The following is a 20,272-nucleotide window of genomic DNA, read 5'->3' as shown; positions in this document are numbered from 1 at the left end:
CACATTGTAATCCAATATTAGAAATTTATTACAGAAATCTACTGAATGATTGAGCAAACCATTTTTGCACAAAATAACCAGTAAAACTATTTTTGTCACGTACGGTGACCTTTTAAATTTCCAAGTTCATTCCTGTACATTGTAGATTCCGCTTCCTTCGTATTTATATCTCTACATAACTTTTTAATAATGGCAGAAGTCACGTTATTTAACGATATCGACGTCGTTATTTTTCATCGAACGTATCTATAATTAATAAGCTACGCCGAAAGGTAACAGTATCTGTATACATCATATGGGGTCGGCAAGCAGTTTATTATTACTCCTGGAACAAACAAGCTGCTGCCTACGCCAAATGCACAGAAGAGCTAATTATATCCAGAGTAACGTTATATCTGAATACGTGTAGCCGTACCTAATGATATTTACGATAAACAAATACATTCCCATTGCGTATCGATAAAATTTTTATATGCTCAATCACATATTATTTAATTGTCATAAATATTGTATTCATCTGTTTTGTATATCCATTTAAGATAAAAATTTGTTTATTGAAAGCTTTCTCACTAGTTTTCTCACATGCGATACAACAAAGGTATCATAATGTATTATCATTTTTTTTATGGGATGACAGTTTATGGGACGTATGTTATCATACGAAGAAAAATTTCAAAAGATAATGACAACGAGAAATTTGCCCTGTGCCCATTACTATCCGTCAAACAAATGCTGACATACAATATTGACTGCGTATACAAAACCATATATAGTTACGCTTGTGCAATTATATTTGTGATAAATTAGCATTTTCACAGCATATCACAATTACCAAGTATGTATGATAATTATGTAATAATATTAATATCTCAGATATCACTTCAATCATTCTTTTCGGTTCGAAATAAAATGCAACGTACGTAATTTTTCCAGAAAATAATTATAAAAATAATACTAATGATATTATCTGCATTAAATTCAACAAAATATAGTTAAATTTCAATTTAACCAAAATCAAAACCTAAACCAAAAATAATTAGTGTAACAAAATGTATATTCATACTTTAATAATAAAATTTTTACTTAGACTGAATTAATATTTCTCTAATTTACTTGTCAGATAGAAATGGAAAACTCAACATATTACTGATCAAAGAAAATTCTTGACAGTTAAATCGTTCTGTCCAGTTTTCATTTTACACTGGCGCAATTTTTGTTTACTGAACAAATACAAAAATCAATGCAATCGTATAAAAAAACTGAACCGAATAAATTGAAATTTGCTCCCTATAGATGTGTTTGTCTATTATCGATATATGCAATATGAATAATTCTGATTAAAAAACAGGATTATTAGAATTATCTGTTGAATTTAATTCTGTTAATTGGAGAAATTCTAAGAAATGTAATAAGAATGTAATCTTGATTATTTCATAATCAAATCTTGATTATTCGCGACAAAATATTTAATTAATTACGAAGAAGTAAAGGAACAAGTACGATGTATTATCGATATATGCAATATGAGTAATTCTGATTAAAAAACAGGATTATTAGAACTATCTGTTAGATTCAATTCTGTTAATTGGAGAAATTCTAAGAAATGTAATCTTGATTATTTCATAATCAAATTTTGATTGTTCGCAACAAAATGTCTAATTAATTACGAGAAGATAAAGGGACAAGTACAATGTATTACCCCGGTACTTCCGGGCGTCTAAGAGAGTCTTGTATCCCATACTATTAATATTAATAATGGCGTTATCATCAAACTTTATCATTGTTTGCCCATCGAGCAGGGTCTAAATACGTCGCCGTTGCAAAGAGAAATCCTAAAACAGCGTTCCTGTCCGCCCCGTAGTTCGCGTCGCCGCCACCACTGGCCAGCAAGCAAGCAAGGCAAGCATAGGCAGGCAGACAGGCCAGGGGTGCAGGAACGAGCGGGGTCGACCCTGCGCGCAGCCTCCCCAGTCCACCCCGAAGATTCAGTCGTCGTGCGGCAGAGGAGGGCCGAGGAGCGCCCGGTCGAAGCACCGAGGTCCTCTCTACTCTCTTCGTCTCCTGTCTCCACACGCGTATCTCTTTTTATCCACCTCGTGTTCTCTCTCTGGACCGCGAACTGAAAGCGACCGGCTCCCACCCTCATCCATCCTCCCTCTCTTTTTCTCTCTCTCTCTCTCTCGATCTCTTCCTCTTTCTTTTCTCTCTCTTCATCTCTCGCCGCGAGCCGCGAGTGAAAACGAGCCGGGCAACGCCACGCCGACCTTCACCATTTTGGTACACGCAGCACGCGACGCACAGTCGTGAAGCTGCTCGTCCTCGCCGATTCTAACGAAGGAGACTCACCGAGAGAGATTCACCGAATTTCGTCGGAATGCGCGCGGGGCGGCCGGTCCGCTGCGTGGATTCCGTGACGAAACGACGGCGACGCCGGTCTGGGGGTTGCTAGCCTCCCTCAACTCCGCCTCTCATTCCTGTCACTCTATTCATCTCACTCGCTCTCTCCCTCTCTCTACCACGCAGCAAAGGGTGGGTGGTGATACGCCGGTGGCAGTGGCGGCAGTAGTGTGTGGATGCTTGTACTGGTGAGTGCTCTCTAGTGTGGCAGTAGTGGTTCCTGGTGTTGGTAATGGTGATAGTGGTTGTGTGCTGGTGATGGTGGTGGTAGTGGTTTAAATTTCAGCCGCGTGCATGGGTTCACCTACGTGAGCCATTACACGGGTCCTCGGTTTTCTCGCCGACTGGAGGCTATACGAGCGCTCATGGTCCATGGACGCAATTCTGGCCAGTTTCATCTACGTATTCCTTTCCTCTCTTCGTCTTCACGTCCTCGTAAACTCGGTGCGCTGACGCTCGATGTGCTTACTCGACGTCGTTTGCTCACCTCATCTTGACCGAAATCCGCGAGCGTTTGATCTCTACGCGTCGATTAGCGCGATATATCAGCCGACCGTTGTAAGCGCCTACTTTGTTGAAAGGATGCACCGTATCACTGCTATGCTGCTTTCGTTCATCTCGCACTGATCGCCGAGGTAACGTAGCAATCGAAGAGACGCGATAAAAACATTATCTTTGCAAGTTGTGAAATGTGTCGGAAAAACGTTGGAGCATATCGCGGTGTTCGTTTTGCAAATAGAATGGAAATTGCGTTGTTTCTGAAGATTGAAGAGGACTGACTGAGGGAGGATTATTAAGATAAAATGCTATTTTTTGAGATTATCAAAATTATTTAAAAACTGTAGCACGTGATACGAAATTCAGATATGACAAACTAGCAATTTGTCGTATCTCTATTTTTTTAACCAAGGTTATTTTATTTAAAGGAAGAAGAAGCATTCGTCTTTAACTCAGATTATTTACGTTTCGATACGTCGACGGTAACGATCGCACGATCGCGATTAGTGCTCCAAATATGTATCGAAGTCATGTCAATTAAAATTGCGCGAAACGCATTACTCGTCGACTTGCTGAGTTTTTACAAACTGTAAGAATTTCTGAATTCGCAGCGCATTCGTATCATTATCAATTAATCGTAGAGCATGCTATTAAATATATATCTCATAATCTCGGATGCATTTTATCGGTTGAGAGTTATTGTATCCTATGACAGGTTCTTCAGCAAATCATCGCGCGACCCTCTTCAACTCCGCATAAAAACAAAATGTATGATAAAAACCGTTTTACCGTGATAGTTCGAAGCCCGTTTAATCGGCCACTGTGCGGTGAAGCGAGAGTACTGGAAATTACCGAGATATATCTCTCTCTCGATTATTTCACGTGAATCCGCCGCGAGATTAAGCAGCTTTCTACAAGTCCGATATATGTTGTCGCGTGCGCGCGTGCATGTACATATATTCTGTATACATATGTACATATACGCACCATATCATGCGAAAACATCGTTTCTGTAAATTTTTTTTACTAACACGACGCCTCTTCTTTTCGGCGACAATTAGACTCGATAAAACCGTTACCACCGATTCCACGCGCGGCCAACCGTGAGAACGAACGGTGAGAAAAAGAGGAGCGCGCATAGAACACGGATACAGGAAGACCGATACGATAAAACAACGAGTCGTCCAGAGCGTGTGCCTTTCGAATAAAGCGTGCAGTTTGCTACCCCGACGTGTTTCGCAAGAGCGAGTCACACAGATTGTGCTTTGTGGATGAACATTCGAGGTCTCGTTCGACGTGACGGCTGGAAATGGGAGATGCAATCGGGAAAAAGAAAGGGGGGGGGTGAGGGATGAGTTTGTTTTGCGCTCGACTTGTTCGTTGAATAGAAATAACCGGCTCGCGCCGGTACACGCATTTTTTTCCCGCGATGTAGAGTGTCGCCGAGACGATCGACGGCGTAAAGAACGAGTGTGCATGGGAGGAGGAGGTGAAGGACAAGAAGAGAGAAGAAGGCAGCGAGAGGGCGAAAAATATGGCCCGCGTGCATGTCGAGCGTGTCAGCTGCCTTTTTGCTCGTCTTGTGTTTCTGCCTCTTCTTTTTTTTTCATCTCTCTATTTCGTCGTCGTCCGTTGCTCGAGGATCGTTGACCGTGTCGAATGTCGGTCACTGCAAATGAGATTCGCAGAGACTAAGATGCTGAGAAGTTTTCTCGAAGGCGTCTCTCTCCTTCATCTCTTTCTTCTCTTCTCCTCCTTCTCTTCCTTCTCCTCCTCTCCTCTCTCTCTCTCTCTCTCTCTCTCTCTCTCTCTCTCTCTCTCTCTCTCTCTCCCTCTCTCTCTCTTTCTTTCCCCCTCTTTCGCGTCCTTTTCTATTTCTCGCGAGAAACTCCCGAGGTAAAGTAAAGCAATGGTACAGCGGAAGGAGGAAGAGTGCCAAGTTGTAGGTTGGCAGGGTCGTTTAAATGTTTAGATTCGCGGTGTGAAAGTCCCTCTTTTACCCTACGCGGAAAACTTCTTATCATGCGGAAGCTCGCGTTCGCGCATTCGGAATGCGAGTGGGTTTTCGCCGTGGAAAAATATCGTCTTCCGTCGTGCCGTGGGATGCGAGTGGGGATTCAAGTGGTTTTAATTTCAACCACGGCAATTTTCATAGTTGCGAGAACGAGCGACGACATCTCTCGCCTCCGACGTAGAATAATTATTTCAGACGGTGGTCGACGAGACGTAAACGAGATTCGTTCTCACATATGTTACGCGCGCGCACATCAATTGTCTGAAATTGAGCTTCTCTCGCTACGATTGTATCGACTGGATTATCAAGAATACGTTGCTCCCGGATCTCACGCTGCACAAGTTGAATTATTCCGCGAAACAGCTGCAGTATCTCAAATGCAGCAGCAGTGAGATTTATTCATCACGATCGGTGGAAATAATTTTTATCATTTATTTAAAATCTTATATATGTTTGTGCACATCTATCGGTATTCCTGCAGATGTTTTTAAATGTTTGCGAGTGCATTAATTTCGGTGCTATAACAGACTCGCAAATATCTCCGTCAAAAAATATTAGCTTTGCATTCACTGCTTTTTGCATCAGACTCGCCCAGATTATGATGCTTTCGAACAATGGCGTGACGCGGCACATTGCTGCTTTTTCATCCTGAAAATAATCCTTCGCAAAAACTTGTGCGAGAACTCTCATATCCGCCCACGTATTTACATCGCTATAACAAATATGAAATAATCGCTTGCTACCTGCAGCCAAGAGAAAATCTTAAGGAAAGCCACACGCTCAATTCTTATCATATTGTACACTAATCCTAAGAGATTCTATACTGCGAAAGAAGTTTCGGAGCAATATGCACAGAATGAGTTTCCGTGAATTTCCGGAGCTCGCTCGCGTTGCCAGACATCGGCAAAATTTTTAATAAACATTTATCAATTTAAAGAAAACAGGAAAGAATCGATTCAAGTTTAAAACTTATATTATTAGAAATATTTTACTCATTTAAAATGTACGAACGATAATGAACATATTGCCAATAATAGTTCAAAATACCACTTTCTAAAGTATATGTTAATTGTTACTAGTAAATTGTACTATCAAATTTGTATCGAGATACAATAATATACCTAATTAAACATTTTTCTCTTTACTCCAATTTCTGGAAACGTATTGCACCTGCTTCACGGTGTTTCTAAGCTTTCCCCGAGCTTTCGCGATTGCGAGCTTTCTGCAACAAGCGTGTACGTGCCGAAAACTCGAAGCATCGTGTCGGCGACACGGAGCATCGTTTCGCGCGAAGTCTGCACGTTGCGCATAGTTTTGAAGCTGTGCACCGCTGTTCTTTCAGAATCGACCGAATTGGCAGCGCTGTGGCGCAAGAACGACCGAAGGGAATACGTGCAACGAGATGCCAGCTTCCGCACCGTTCGCACTGCATCCTGAGAGATACGTCACCCCGCGAGGACGACGACTACGTACATGGGAGCACTCGCCGGTTTTACACTTTCCCACTAAATCAGCCGTTAACGTCCCCACGGATGCACCGCGCTCACCGATCTACGATCGATAAGCGTCCGCGAAAAGCGACTCAATTCAACCGTCGCCGTTGTGATTCGTCCGCCGAACGTCTCGCGGAAGAGCGAGAGAGAAAGATTCCGCGATGTGCGTGACGGGGAAGACATACGAGCAAGAAATGGATGGGAAAAGTACGTTCGAATCTTAGCCCGCTCTGCCCCGTAAATAGCGTTTTGTAACCCCCGTCACGTGAAATCGATATCCCTTAAGAGCTGGTCCGTGAGGTCGTTCGTCAGACCGGTGCTGCCTGTTTCACCCCCGTGGAAGTGGAAGAGAGAGTGCGCGCTAGTCTGCAGAGAGTCTGCGGGAGGAGGTGGACAAGCACAGGGTTTGCTGAATAAAAGAAGATGCACGGGAAAAGGCCAACGTTCCTCGCTGACATGGAACTGCTAATGTTCTTAGCAGTAACAGCCTCCTTGTTGGGTTACTGCCAAACGGACGAAAAAGGTAAGACACAGCGTCGCGACTCGCGACCTCTCTTTGTTTATTATTCCCCTCCTTTCCTCATTCTTCTCCCACGCGTCGTTTCACGTATCTTCCCGGGCTGCGAAAGCAGTGTTGAAAGGAATACGAATTTCGCTTTCGGCATCGCCACTCGGACGGGCGAGGACGGAGGACGAGGATTGTTAGAATAGCGACGTGCGCGAGAAAGAGCGGTGAAGATTAACTTTTATAGCCGCCGGCATGAGTAGTTCCCGCGAATTTACTTATAGCGGGAGCGGTTTAATGGTCGCTGCTCACACACATCACCGAACGCTTTTAATAGTACGCGAGACTATAGTACACTGCACCCGCTGCGTCCCTTCGCGCGCGTAAACATCCCCGCATGAACGATTATATCAGGAGAAACGCGCGCAAGAGTGAGTTTAGTCTCTTCAACCCCTAATCCGTGAGTAATCATGCGCTGTGTAACCGAAAGTCACCGTTCTATGGGTATAATAATAGAAGTTGAGTGGAAGGAAAATAGTAAGAAAAGTACTAAGAGGATTAATAAAAAACTCAAGCGCAGTTGTAATTTTATCGATAGTAACTGCAAATATTTATAACAATATAATAAAGTACAAAAAAAATATAAAACAATTCAATTCTTTTTAATTAAATTTTTTAATTAATTATTAGATCAAATATTGAAATTTTATTTATTTTTCAGTCATTGAAAAGAAATGCAGTTGTCATGTTTGACGTATTTGTTCATAATTTTATCGATAACGGCGCTTGTGTGTGAATTCTTTTTTTATTTTTATTTCTACTGATTGTGAGAAGAGATTTAAATTGATATTAAATTGTCTCCCTCGTTGTAACACATTCCGATATAATAAACATGAAACTTAACATTCTGGATATTTTATAGCTACTTTAGAATTAGCTCAACTGTGCTATTTCTGTGCTCTATTACTTCTAAGTTTCGAGCATACTATTAAATATTTGCATTATGTCCTTCGTTATACAGGCACGAGATATTTCGCGCGAGAAGTGAGCGGTTATATACGATTATATGCCGGGGACAAGAAAATATTATTTTGTAATTTTGTGAAATAAGTCATTAAAATTCCTTCAACATTATCTACGCGTGCTTCGAAAAACTTAATAAAGTATACAAACTGTACTTTTTAGAAGAAAAAAACATAATAGAGTGTAATAATAGTATAATGTGCAGCATATTGCATTTTATCGGCTGTAAAGTAGTTGGAATATAATTACAAAATCAAAATTAAAATTAAATTTTTTAACAATTCCCGATATAGCACGTGGCATGGTGAAACCGGGCAAACGGAAAGGACGGACGCGAGCGTTTTCAGAGTCACTAATTAAATTTGCCCAATTTGTAATAATCGAATGCGGAAATTACGTTGAAGTAATAACTTGATACTAAATCATCCACCGTTACAATACCGTATCGAAGGGCATTCGTGTTCGAATTACCGGTGTGTCTGTTATCGTTGTACAATACCTACTCGATGTATATACTCGGCTTGGCGTTTCGTCCGATTAAACCGGAAAATCGAAACATGTAATCCGTGCACCGTTGATTTTTACGGAGTCATCTTTTCCGGCGCTATACCTTACGAGATCGATCTGAATTTAACAAGCGGTCAGATCGCGATACTCGTGCACACAGTGCAAGTTCAAACAGAAAATTGTTAACCTGCTCTTCCCGAGTTTTACTAAAAAAAAAAAAGAGGTTCTGCCAAGCGCGTTCGTAACAATCGATATTTTCGTGTATTTTCGTATCAATAATATCTGTACACTCAACGTATCCACTCGCGTTAATACATATTGCAAATTCTCTTCCCAGAATTTTTGTCTACTGTCATTACTTATACAGGTGCAAAGTGATCGATTAAATTCATCATGACTCGTTATACTCGTGTACAATTAGATATAAAATTCCGGTTAAACAGTCGCTGCAAAATATAACGAACAAGTAATGTTTGCTGTAATAGACGAAGGATGTACATAGTCTAATGGCGTTCATTTTACATTATTCACGGCTGATCTGATATGAAATTATACATCCGAAACATATGTCAGAATTCTACCTGAGATAAAATGAGTTCGTGATACCTGCTGCTCTAATCAGTTTTCCGTTTGCCAAGTTAATCTGGCTGGCGCGTGTGAGACTGTCGCGTCGCATCGCGTTGCGTCGCGACGCGCGTGGCGTATCGTGCATTTGTTTTTACATGTTCCGGCAGTTCTGACTAGATACATATTTTCGCGAAAAACATGCGCATTGAAAGAGAAAGAGGGGAGAGCGAAAGAGAGGTAGAGAGAGAGAGAAAGAGAGAGAGAGAAATTCTCTACTGTTACGTGGCCGTATCGCATCGACCGCGTATTTTTTGCGTACCGGTCATGCGGTTTACATCCCACGAAGATACAAAACGTATGTATTATAATGCACTAAAATGTTTTTGCAACAATGAAAAAGAGCAATGTCTCCAAGCACAATGGCAAGTGCGTAATTAGCTCTAACAATATTGTGAAAGGTACGCCGAACGCTTGCGCTATCTGGAATCTTTTTCCAGCGGTTCAAAAAAATATTATTTTTTATTAAAGTTACGACGAACTCAGTCTGACGTCGCTTGTAATTTTTACTTCGTACAAAGTAGTTGTACATGTTTACAGTACGATATAAGTGAAGGCAATCGATCGATGTCGATCGCAATACTTTCATGTCACTTTGATGTTGTGACAGCTAATTGAGGTTGGTCGGAACAATCGCATAAATAGTTTATTTTTATTTTTGCGTGCAACTTGCGCGATATCCATTGAAAGAATCTCATCAGAGAGCGGGATATCCGGCAGTTTCCATGAAACCTTACGAGATCGTTTCCATTTGCCGGTCACATCGCGCTGCACACCGACTACTATCACCGCACTGTTAATGCACTGTATACTTTTTCACGAACGCCGTCGGCCAATTGCGCTTGCGAATGTAACCGCGGGAGAATCTCCATGGCTCGCAAAGAAAAATAGAATTACGAGAGCTGCAAAACGCGCTTAAAGTGCATAATACAGACCGATTCTACCACACGCATTTATTCCGCTTCATATCGGATGCAGGTCAGTCGATGTGTTGAGTGAAATTTGATGCAACCAGGATACACAATCAACGTAAAAACGCGGAAAATTTGATTTAATATGTACCAGTAAAATTACGGAAGATCAGCAATGTATATAGTTAGTTATAATTAACAATACGTTTGAATGCATTAGTCTACGTTCAACGAGAACAAGACCATTTGCTAAAAAATGCAACACACAGCTTTTCCTCTGGCTGGCTCGTCACAAATGTGCAAAGTAATATTTCATTGTAGCGCCAAAAATAAACTATTTGTAGAATAACTGCGTAATACGATTTACGTATGTATGTTCGTCAGCGTGGATTGTACACATATATACATCAGCGAGTTTCAATTTATTATTTAATTTTCTCCTATAAAGTAAATTCCTCTTTGTGTGACGTTAGTGTTACTGAAATTCGTCGAATACTGCTAACAGTTGTATTCGCATGATTAACTCGATCCCTTTTGCGTAACAATTCTACTATTTTATACTGTAAAACTGGATCTCTCAGTTTTTAGTAATTCTATAAAACTCATTGAATAACAACCGAATGCACATTTTCGATATAACCGCGCATAACCGTAATTGCCATGAATCGATACGATGTACCGGGTGTACAATTGGAATAATAATACAATATATACACAAAACAAACGTCTCGATTGTTGCATATATTCAGATATGTGTGTGAAACAATATATGCGCAAGAATCTTTAAAATATCTGTTCAGAAAAGCTATGATATTGTTTATAGGAGAAAAATTCTAGAGAAGAACCAAGTTTATTATAGTAATATTTTTTCCAAAATTATAGGTTTTTGAAAATTGTGTATTAGATATAAACAAGAAACGCGATTTGAGACTTCAAATGTTTACACGTGGGAGTGTAAGAGGAAAAGAGGATTGTTGAGCATCAATTCTATTGCATCAAGTCGACGCTTTGTGCGTACTCAAATATTACGATTCGCGGATAACACGAACTGAGTAAGCCGCGGTGCAATGAACTGCAAAATACCGAGGGCAATACCTACGATCGATTCGCGGTCGACGTTAATGTTTCTATGCATCGGCTAACTGGGAAGGAAGCGGTCGGGAAGAGAGAAAGGGCGGAAGGGAGGTTAAGGAATTCTCCGTACTTAATGGCCCGTGCAGTTATTCCATGTACTTGAACGCTTTCTTAGATCATTCGCAAAGGTGGGAAATAAACTCTTAGTAACTTGGTTCATTTTCCTTTATATGCTATAGACAGCACGCCGGGAGATACGAGATCTCCTCATCGGTCGTTTGCGGCAGTTGAAGCTGGTCATTCACCGACTCAATCGAAGCAACCGACGCGCTTCTTTCGCGTTTGTGGTCGTTTCAGAAACGTACCTCCGCTAACCGAGAATATTTTACAGACATAATAACCATAGTGCCCTAGAGAGATTTATAGGAATTCTGCAGAGTCACAATCGCGGATCTCCTATTTATCACCTTTTATTCGATCCGCAAAAATGATATTTGTACCGCTGTAAAACGATGCATAAGTCCGCAGAAACACCCGAGAGAGAGAGAAGACTCGAAGAACTTTGACAATCCATTCATCAACCTGCCGCCAGATCCGCTTCTGCCGCTTTTGTTAATAAAGTGGCTCAAGCGAATACTCGCTATAATAGACTTCGAAAACTTGGAATCCGCGGATAAATTTTGAAGTATCGTGATTAATAATCATTATGAATTTTACTATAAACCTCTCAACCTCTTTTTCAATCGTTGGAACTATTCATTTTCATTGACTATCCAGTTACTAAATATGTCAATTCAAAGTGACACTTTTTATCTCTGCCGGCGGTTTAAACGTACCAATAAATAAAAGAGCCTTTGACTATTCAAGAGCACGTTTATTTGGAAATATCGTCCTTTTGTTTCGATACGATGACTGTTTTGACAGAGAGATGTGAACGACAGTTGATGTGTACGCGGGAAAAGCGATTTCACATACAGACGCGGAGATCAAATTTTTATTAAATTTATTATCATAAATAAATTTTACTTTTATATTATACCATATTTTTCTTCTCACGGAAAATAAAAAAATTACATAACAGTATAGACAAATTATGAAAAGCGATCGAATAAAAAAAAATTACAAAAAATGCGTTTTAATAAATAATAATGAGTCGATTAAAGCCCAAATCCGTGTTTTAATGTTCTTGATAATATTTACAGTTACTATAAATTATTACAAAATTATCTATAGATTCTAATTAATTCTTTCCCTATTATTATGGAAATCAATACAAACGAAAAACCAATATTTGTCTTTAGAAATAAATGAAGCTGGAAGATCGTCTCGCAAACCTAATAAAATTTGCAAAATTGTTCTAGTTTATTGTCCATCTTCGTAGTCGTCATGACTTATTTACCGATACTTAGGATGCGATACGATAAATATATCAAATTTCCTGAAGAAAACCACTTCAGCTTGCAATTCAAAAGTTATCGGAGAAACAGATGAACGAAATAAAACTTCCCGAGTGACACTTAATTTCTCTTCCTCGGCAGCAAAGAAAAATGAGGTCTTGTTCGCCGTCTTGTGCAACGTATTCAACTCGCTTCTTATCTTACGTAAAAATAGAACGTTGCGTGCACGGTGTTCAACGATCTTTTTTTTTTTTTCGTAAAATTCGTATTTTAATTATTATTATATCAGTTAGCGAAATGCAAAATGCGAATTAACTGTAAGTAAACTTTTCTCAGTTACAACAAAACTATCTAACTTGAAAAATAAACTTGTGAAATTATCGAGCGAGACCATTACAAAGTTGCGCAAATTAAAATAAAGAATTGTAATGTTGATAGCGTATTTTCCTATCTCTCCTTCCGTCTCTTTCCCTCTATTCGGCAAATTATCCGGTATATAATAACGCGCACCATCGGTCTTCCACGTTGTACCATCTAAACGCATTAAATTTGTTAAACTTGCAGTGTCGTTTTACGGGGCGAGCTACATCCATCTTCCGGTTCAAGAGGCCAAAGGTGCTACTGACATCAGTTTCCGGTTTCGAACTCATCTTGCAGATGCTATGCTGCTATTGGCTGCCGGAAAGACGGATTACTGCCTGATCAAGCTCGAAGCCGGCAGATTGAAGGTTCGTTTGCCCCCGGCGCTTATTTCTATTAATAGGCTTTCTGTTTGGTGCCGGTCGTCTCGTCGTCGTTAACAGGCCGCACGTGCTGCGTGATACGCCTGTCAGACTGCTCTCTTCTCCTGTGTCCTTGCGGAGAAATTAGACGCGCCGAAAAAAAACGGTCTTATGTGCGCTAAAATATTCCACCGCAAGGGACACGGAGAAAAAAGAAAGATTCATCGCACAGATGTAACACTCGTGCGCGTGTCCGCGATTCTTATTACTCTTCTCGATTCTTATTTCTTGGCGAAAGAGGTGGCACGGCTCCAGCAGTACGACGAAGGATATTGCATCCAAGAAAAGAACCTAATCGCGATGTGGTAAATTTTACAGCATGCGTTAACCATGCAATTTCGCAATGTCGCATATATTCTAATTTCTTTCATTTTTATTATGTTATCAAATATTTATGAGCATTTATTATTTATATTTTATATGTGCAATTTTAAAATATTGTTTTTTGATTAATAATATTGCAGATATTCGCACATCTTCCGTGCAAAGAATATTAAGAATATTAAGATTAATATTTAGATTAATATTTAACGTTATCTTTTCTCCTTTTATTGTCATATTTAATTCACAAGGCTGTTGCAATTATTTAAAACAAAAAGAGAAAGAAATGTCGAGAAGAAACACTTATGCTATTATTGAGAGATAAAAAAAAGGTAAATAAGAAGTAACTATAGGTTCTAAGATAAAAAAAATAAGGGAAATGAAGAGGATAGAACATACAAAGGCGATGATCTGTAAGATCGCTATATATCAGTCAAGGGTTAATAAAAGAAGGTAGCAACAACGTTAAAGGGTTAAGGGTTAAGAATAGGATAATACTTCCATACTGTAACATCTAAGTCAATATCGCTACAGCGCAAAATAGCGCAACATATTTTTGTCAAAAAATTTGCTTCTTTCTGATATTAATATTTTTTTACGTTATTATAAAATATTGAGAATAATGGGAAACTAATTATCAAACTGAGATAGTAGTTTCGATATGCAAAGTAAGATACACAACGCTACTTGTCCTTTGAATGCTAATGTCGATCCACAACAACGTTGTACTGTGATATAAAAATCTGATATGCATGCAGATAGAAACCTTACGTACAGAAAACCAAATATGTACAGTAGTAAAAAAAATTCAATAAATGGATTCGCCACAAGCAAAATACAGTCAAACTAGCCACCAAATTCAATCGCAGATGGATTTCAACATCGCGGAGTATCACATTTCCTGGCCTCGAATTGTGTCTCAATTATAGTGAGTTAACCCCTATGCCGCCACTATTGTATTTAACCCAACCAATGAGTCAGCAATCGCGAGATTAAATCGCATACCAATAAATTCATGGGACGTACGGTATAAACGTTTTTGTCCCTAATGAAAAAGATTTTTACGATAGTTGGTAAATAATTATTTCAGATGAAATGCCTCTGTTATTTTTTTAAAAGATTATCTACGTTCTTCTTAATGGCTGGACGACGCAGCGCACCGATGGCAGTCACTTTTCATTTCACAACACTTCGAACAACAATGAGAACAAAACCGCATACTTAATGTCTCTTCATCAATATCTCATACCGCGCGAAATAACTCCTATCGCGCGATGACGGCGTTCATTCTTTTTGCACCTTATTTTTTTCATTGCGCATCGATACGGTGCGACGATGTTTCGACTACGGACTGCAATACCATCCGACTTCGTCGCGACACGCGTTATTTTAACGTATCGGTCAGAATTTCACGCAATTGGTCAAAACTGTCCAACGCGAGACGAAGTTACTCGGTCGGGTTTTACGCAATAATGAACATTGTGGTCCACATGATAGGGTGAGTTTTTTTCCAGTAAAAAAAGAATTGCACAGAAGTTACGCTCAAATTGAATGACGATATTCATTCTCGTAGACCTCTCTTTCTATTTCTCTGATATGGATAACTCCTATCGGAAACTCATATCGGAAATTATTCTAAAAAAAATTATTCGTTCGAATCTCATGCTAATTTACGTGCAATAATTAAACAAACAGTATTTGTAATGTATGTGAAATAAACAAAAACGATTCACTTTGCTCTGGCAATTTTTGAGAGAAAAAAATATTCAAGATTGCAAACAGAAACAAAAAAGAATTTATTCCGCCTCGTATATCCTCTAAGGACATTTATATATTTGTACTGTTGCTGGATCGTAAACGCGAAAATACACGTATTACATTATAACAAAATTCCATTTCATATTCGTTCACTAGAGTCAGAAATTGAAATTCAAATTGAATATACGCGGAATACGAACTTTCGTGATCGATATCTATGTTATTATGACGAGCGTCAAGCTGGCGGTGGAGATGAACATGGTTGTCCGTATATGAAATATGTACGTAACAGAATAGTACAACGGCGCGCCTATAAACAAGTTTCACGGGCCATAATGAGAAGAACGCTGACAGCGATAGAGTTCGTGCAGTAGCCATCCTGTCTCTTGATAATAACCGCTGATGAGAGAGCCGCGCTGCTTCTAATTATGTGCAAAGAACGTTGCGTTGCAACGAAGTTACAACTTCGCACCGCAGATTATTAATTTTCCAACGATTAATATTCTCGCGCGTATTCTCATATTCTACATGATTCGTTATCACCTTTCCCTCTCTCTCTCTCCCACCCTCTTTCGAATGAAACGTGCTTAGCGCCCTAACTCTTGCGAGCTGCAATTTGCAATTGCGAGAAGTATGAGAGGACGCGCAAGTCTGAATATTGTTTTCGTGCGCAATCAGAACAATCCATTTTCTCCTACATGTAGCACCGTGTCATTACTATAATGATTATTCCGAAATGCACTGAATACACTTGGCCTCTCGCATTCTTCAGTCACAAAATTTTCATTACTTTCAAGCACTTTCAAGCCCTTTCAAGAGATACGATCCGCCGCTTTCGTTTGCTTCTTTTTCTTTTCATTTTCGTTCCTTTCAAATCGACTTAACCTTGAGGTAGAACCGTATGTGTGTGTGTGTGTGTGGGTACATATCCTTCGATACAGTATTGTAATAAAATATCCTCTACTCTAAGAGAGAGTGCATTAGCCGCGTGCAGATGGGTTACTCGCATGAATCTTGGCGTGAAAACCGCGCGAATCTAATTTCGCAAAGGGTTAAGTCTGTGCGGTGCAAAGAAGCTGCTCGCCGTCGAGGCTTAATTAAATTTGTTAAGAAGATCGTTAAGGAGGATGAAAGCAGGATAAACGGGCCAGGGCAAAAAGTGCAACGGCAGTTCTGGAGTCTCGTGTGCCTCCTCGACGAGAAGGAATCTCGCTCGACGCCTCCGGAGGCTTAAAAGACCCTCTATCCGGCGATAATCCGGCGATTCAGAACTTAATTGCAACGATATATCGCGGTATCGCTCGCTTCGCAGCCGGCGATGTAGTCGAGCCCTCCATTCTCATGTAGTATTCGGGACTTGAAAAACTTTTCCTTTGCCTTGTCTTGAGTTTTTAATTAAATTTATTCCGCATACTTAATTAATTAAATCCGTGTAATTTAGCCTATCTGCACCACAGCCGTTGATCCTCTTCTTATGATTATTGCGTATAAATATAGCGACTATGACAATTGCCAAATTTTACTGCAAGTTACGAACTATCGTTAAACGGGAGAGAGAGAGAGAGAGAGATAGATTGTTTAACGAGGAGAGCATGATGAACCTGAGTTATTAAGAATTTGATAGTAGCAAGTTAATATAATGGATCATAATGTCTTGTAATTAGAGTAAAAGTCATTTTGTACTTTTCCTCTTCGTTAAGGAGATTGTAATCCTAGTAATTATAAAACATTGTTACTAGCAGAGCGCGGCATTTTTCCTGACCTAAATAGGTATTTCCTCGGTATTATTTGTATTTAAAACGCAATAGGTGGATAAACGCATCCTACTATATAGCAAAACTAATGAAGAACGAAAGCGAGCGTATCACCGACGACTGCATTTCGAGCGCGAAGAGGTCGTTGATCTCGAGCCTTCGGTAATCCGATGAATCCGAAGCTTAATTACTGCGGCGTATCGCGATATATCTCTCACTCTCCAATGTGCGGTGTTCCGTCCTTCGTCGACGGCTGACGTGAAAGGGAAATTTTCTGCGACATGTCGACGGTACAGCGGTCGTAGTAGTCGAACAGTTTGCGCCGACAACACATTTCTTCCGCTATTGCCTTGTATCATACCATTTCAATCTATATTCGCGGTAAACTTGAATATCGGTATATCACAATAGCACTTTGCCGCAGCCAACACCGACGTGCCGCGGATAATCCGACGATTCGGTCGCGCCGGAATGCATTGGCGGCTTCCGATATTGCTCACTTTCCAATCGTCGATGCATTCATAATGCGGTCACCGCAGCGACTGTGTGTGTATATAGAGGCAAGTTTACATACTGCAAAGTGTCGCGTCTCGCGCGCTTATACATATTAATAGGTTTTGCATAGTTATCCGGCACCGCTACATCCAACTAAAGTAGCGTCGCATCGGTTCTGCTCGTAGAATCGCGAAAGCTCGCACCTTTATTACCGGGGTCGATCGTAAAACCGGCGATGCGCCGCTGTGCCAGTCAATGGCTTATTGAACGCGACGCCACTACTGCGACCTTAGTCGAACGATCGACTTTTCATTAAGAGGCGGAAAACCACAACGGACGCTCCCCTCGATCTCTTATGTAGGATCAACGAAGATCGCTCCAAGAACACCGTAACGTTATAAGTCTCGAATGCTCGATCTGGGTCGCGATTAAAGCCTCTTTATCGGGACTCCGCTACTTTACTTCCGGCGCATCGTATATTATCTAGTAACTCGATAATGCGTTACACCGCGTTGAAACATAGGATATGTTTAACGAACAATATTGTGGAAGGTATTCCAAGAAAGTGTCTTTATCTACAACTATTCAAAAAATTTTTGAAAAAATATATTTCACCGCAATCATTTTTATGCTGTTTTCTTCGTATTTCTCTTTTTTCAATTTCAATCATTTGACATTAAAATCTCTCTCTAAGAAAATGTTCAGTATAATAATAATCACTACAAATTTATAGAAAAATTAAATTTTTTTATTGTATGGTACACGTAATTTTAATTTTTCGTAAATAAACTACGCGTATATAGTTTTTATTTTTATATCTCTCAAGAATAACTTTAAGACGATTAATCTATCCGGCTTGAAGAAAATTTATCATCAAACATACGAGTATAATACAATGCACAATAACTATTCGAAAATCCACAACGTCAACGTAGCAGACGGCGATCTTGGTTGATTTAGATGCCTTTCGTGAATCTAAATATACGCGGAGAGTTTGGAATTTATTCCCTAGCGAATGTATCGTAAATCCAGCACGCGTAACTAGAAATCCCAAAGGCGCGATTACAAGTAGCTGTAGTAACCGCTGTTATGTGACACGTTTTGAGAGACTAATGATACACATATCCGCCTCATATGCGATTCTTACGCATTACGTATAGGCATAGAATAATTAAGATTATAGAAATCTTGTCAACGACTTATCGTTAAATTATGGCCAAACTATCATATTTTGTCTATCGAGATTGGTCAAATATGGAAAAGCTGAGCTACCGGCGAAGGGGTTCGACATTTATTTTCCGCACGAAACCGACAGCCGTTTTCATTGTCTGTCTAGCTGTCTGCCTTCTTCATTCTCTCAGCGTGCAAACTCATTGTGCGAGTGCTTCAAGTGCAGACGGAATACGCGAAACCTCGAGCTGTCGGATCCCTGTCAGCTCACGCTGTCAGAGAATTTGCAGGCCATGAGTGCCGCCAGGCAACCTCGTATACCGCGGTTGGTACCTATTTGGCACCTACTTTGGCAACCAACCCTTTTTTGCGCATTTATATCCGTTCCTCGATTGACACACGAAAACGATAAATCGAATGCTCTCGTCGAAATCTCGAATTTTCCAGAAATACAACTTTCTGTGTGTGTATCAGAATGAAATTAACTTTCTGTCATGTTAAATCAAATCGCAATAGTGTTTATAAGATAAGACTAATAATCAACTGAACAATAGAACGTTCTTATTTAAAAAGCGATTATCTTGCTCCAGTAATGTTCTTATTGCGAAGTTTTATTTGATTTTAGCCTATTTTTCTCATCCGCATGTTTATGGTATAATTATTTCACGGCAAGTACGAAACTTTTTAATCACAGTGTCGAGACCGTAAAGAAGGTAAGCTATCTTATAGCATTACGACGGGACGCTTCTTGCGGCTTTCGCGCGCGCAGTCACCGATTACTTCGCTCATTAAATCTCCTAAAAGTGCGCGCATTTCTCCCTCTCGCTGTTCATCGGTAAAAACTCTTTACGCGTTTCCATAATATTTTTTACGCGCTGCACGGCACTGGCTGACTGACGCGGAAGGGCATAAAGTACACCGGGTCTACATCCGGAAACCGAAGCTCTATTTCAGAAAGAACAACCGGCCTCTCGAAAAAAAGACCGAGAAAAAATAAAACAAAAATGCATTTGTCCGCGCGTACGTATAAAACCCATTTGCGGTAGCGGCGTGTCCACAATAACTCCGGTAAAAATGAGACTGACTTTTACGAGTATCGCTCCTACTGCTTTTTACCGCAGGTTCACATTAATCTGGGTGCGGGTGAAAACGAGATGGCGAGTGCTCGCGGATTGACACTGAACGACCTCAACTGGCACGAGGTCAATTTGACGAGACGCGAAGCCAACATCAGCCTGCAGATCGACGTGATACACACAACGAGGTCTCAACTGCCGGGTCGCTTCTTTGAGCTGAACATACACTATGGCATTTTCATCGGTGGACAAGGCGACTTCAACGAATTATTTCTAGGTAAGACACGATGAGGCAAGCAGAGAAAAAGCAAGACAGGCAAAGCTCATCCGGATAAATTGTCTCGCCACGTGACTGAATTAGATTCGATACACGTCGCGCCGGCAAAAATCACATTCGTCAACGTTGCATTCGTGCCGCGATCACGATCGTTCCTTTTTCGCTTCGTTTAGTTAAATGGCTGGCTCAACAGCGA

The 20,272-nt window shown here is 40.3% G+C and overlaps 1 protein-coding gene across 4 annotated transcripts in view; it reads left to right on the top strand.

Moving 5' to 3' along the window:
* The first annotated feature begins 1,978 nt into the window (after nt 1-1,978).
* The window catches only part of kon (chondroitin sulfate proteoglycan 4-like protein), a 37,744-nt gene continuing 19,450 nt past the window's right edge, over nt 1,979-20,272 (top strand). The window contains exons 1-5 of one of the 4 annotated variants that reach the window (XM_012362195.2): nt 1,979-2,585; nt 2,669-3,032; nt 6,252-6,925; nt 13,008-13,171; nt 19,845-20,076. In XM_012362195.2, coding sequence (XP_012217618.1) covers nt 6,826-6,925; nt 13,008-13,171; nt 19,845-20,076 — 496 coding nt within the window. In that variant the 5' untranslated portion in view covers nt 1,979-2,585; nt 2,669-3,032; nt 6,252-6,825. Of the gene's footprint in view, nt 3,033-6,251; nt 6,926-13,007; nt 13,172-19,844; nt 20,077-20,272 lie in introns of all 4 variants that reach the window. The other 3 variants (XM_067355984.1, XM_067355983.1, XM_067355982.1) reach the window with 3 other exon arrangements.

Source organism: Linepithema humile, chromosome 5 (assembly GCF_040581485.1).
Source record: "Linepithema humile isolate Giens D197 chromosome 5, Lhum_UNIL_v1.0, whole genome shotgun sequence".
In the NCBI taxonomy this organism is placed as follows: domain Eukaryota; kingdom Metazoa; phylum Arthropoda; class Insecta; order Hymenoptera; family Formicidae; genus Linepithema; species Linepithema humile.
This window is presented reverse-complemented; position numbering and strand designations above follow the sequence as displayed.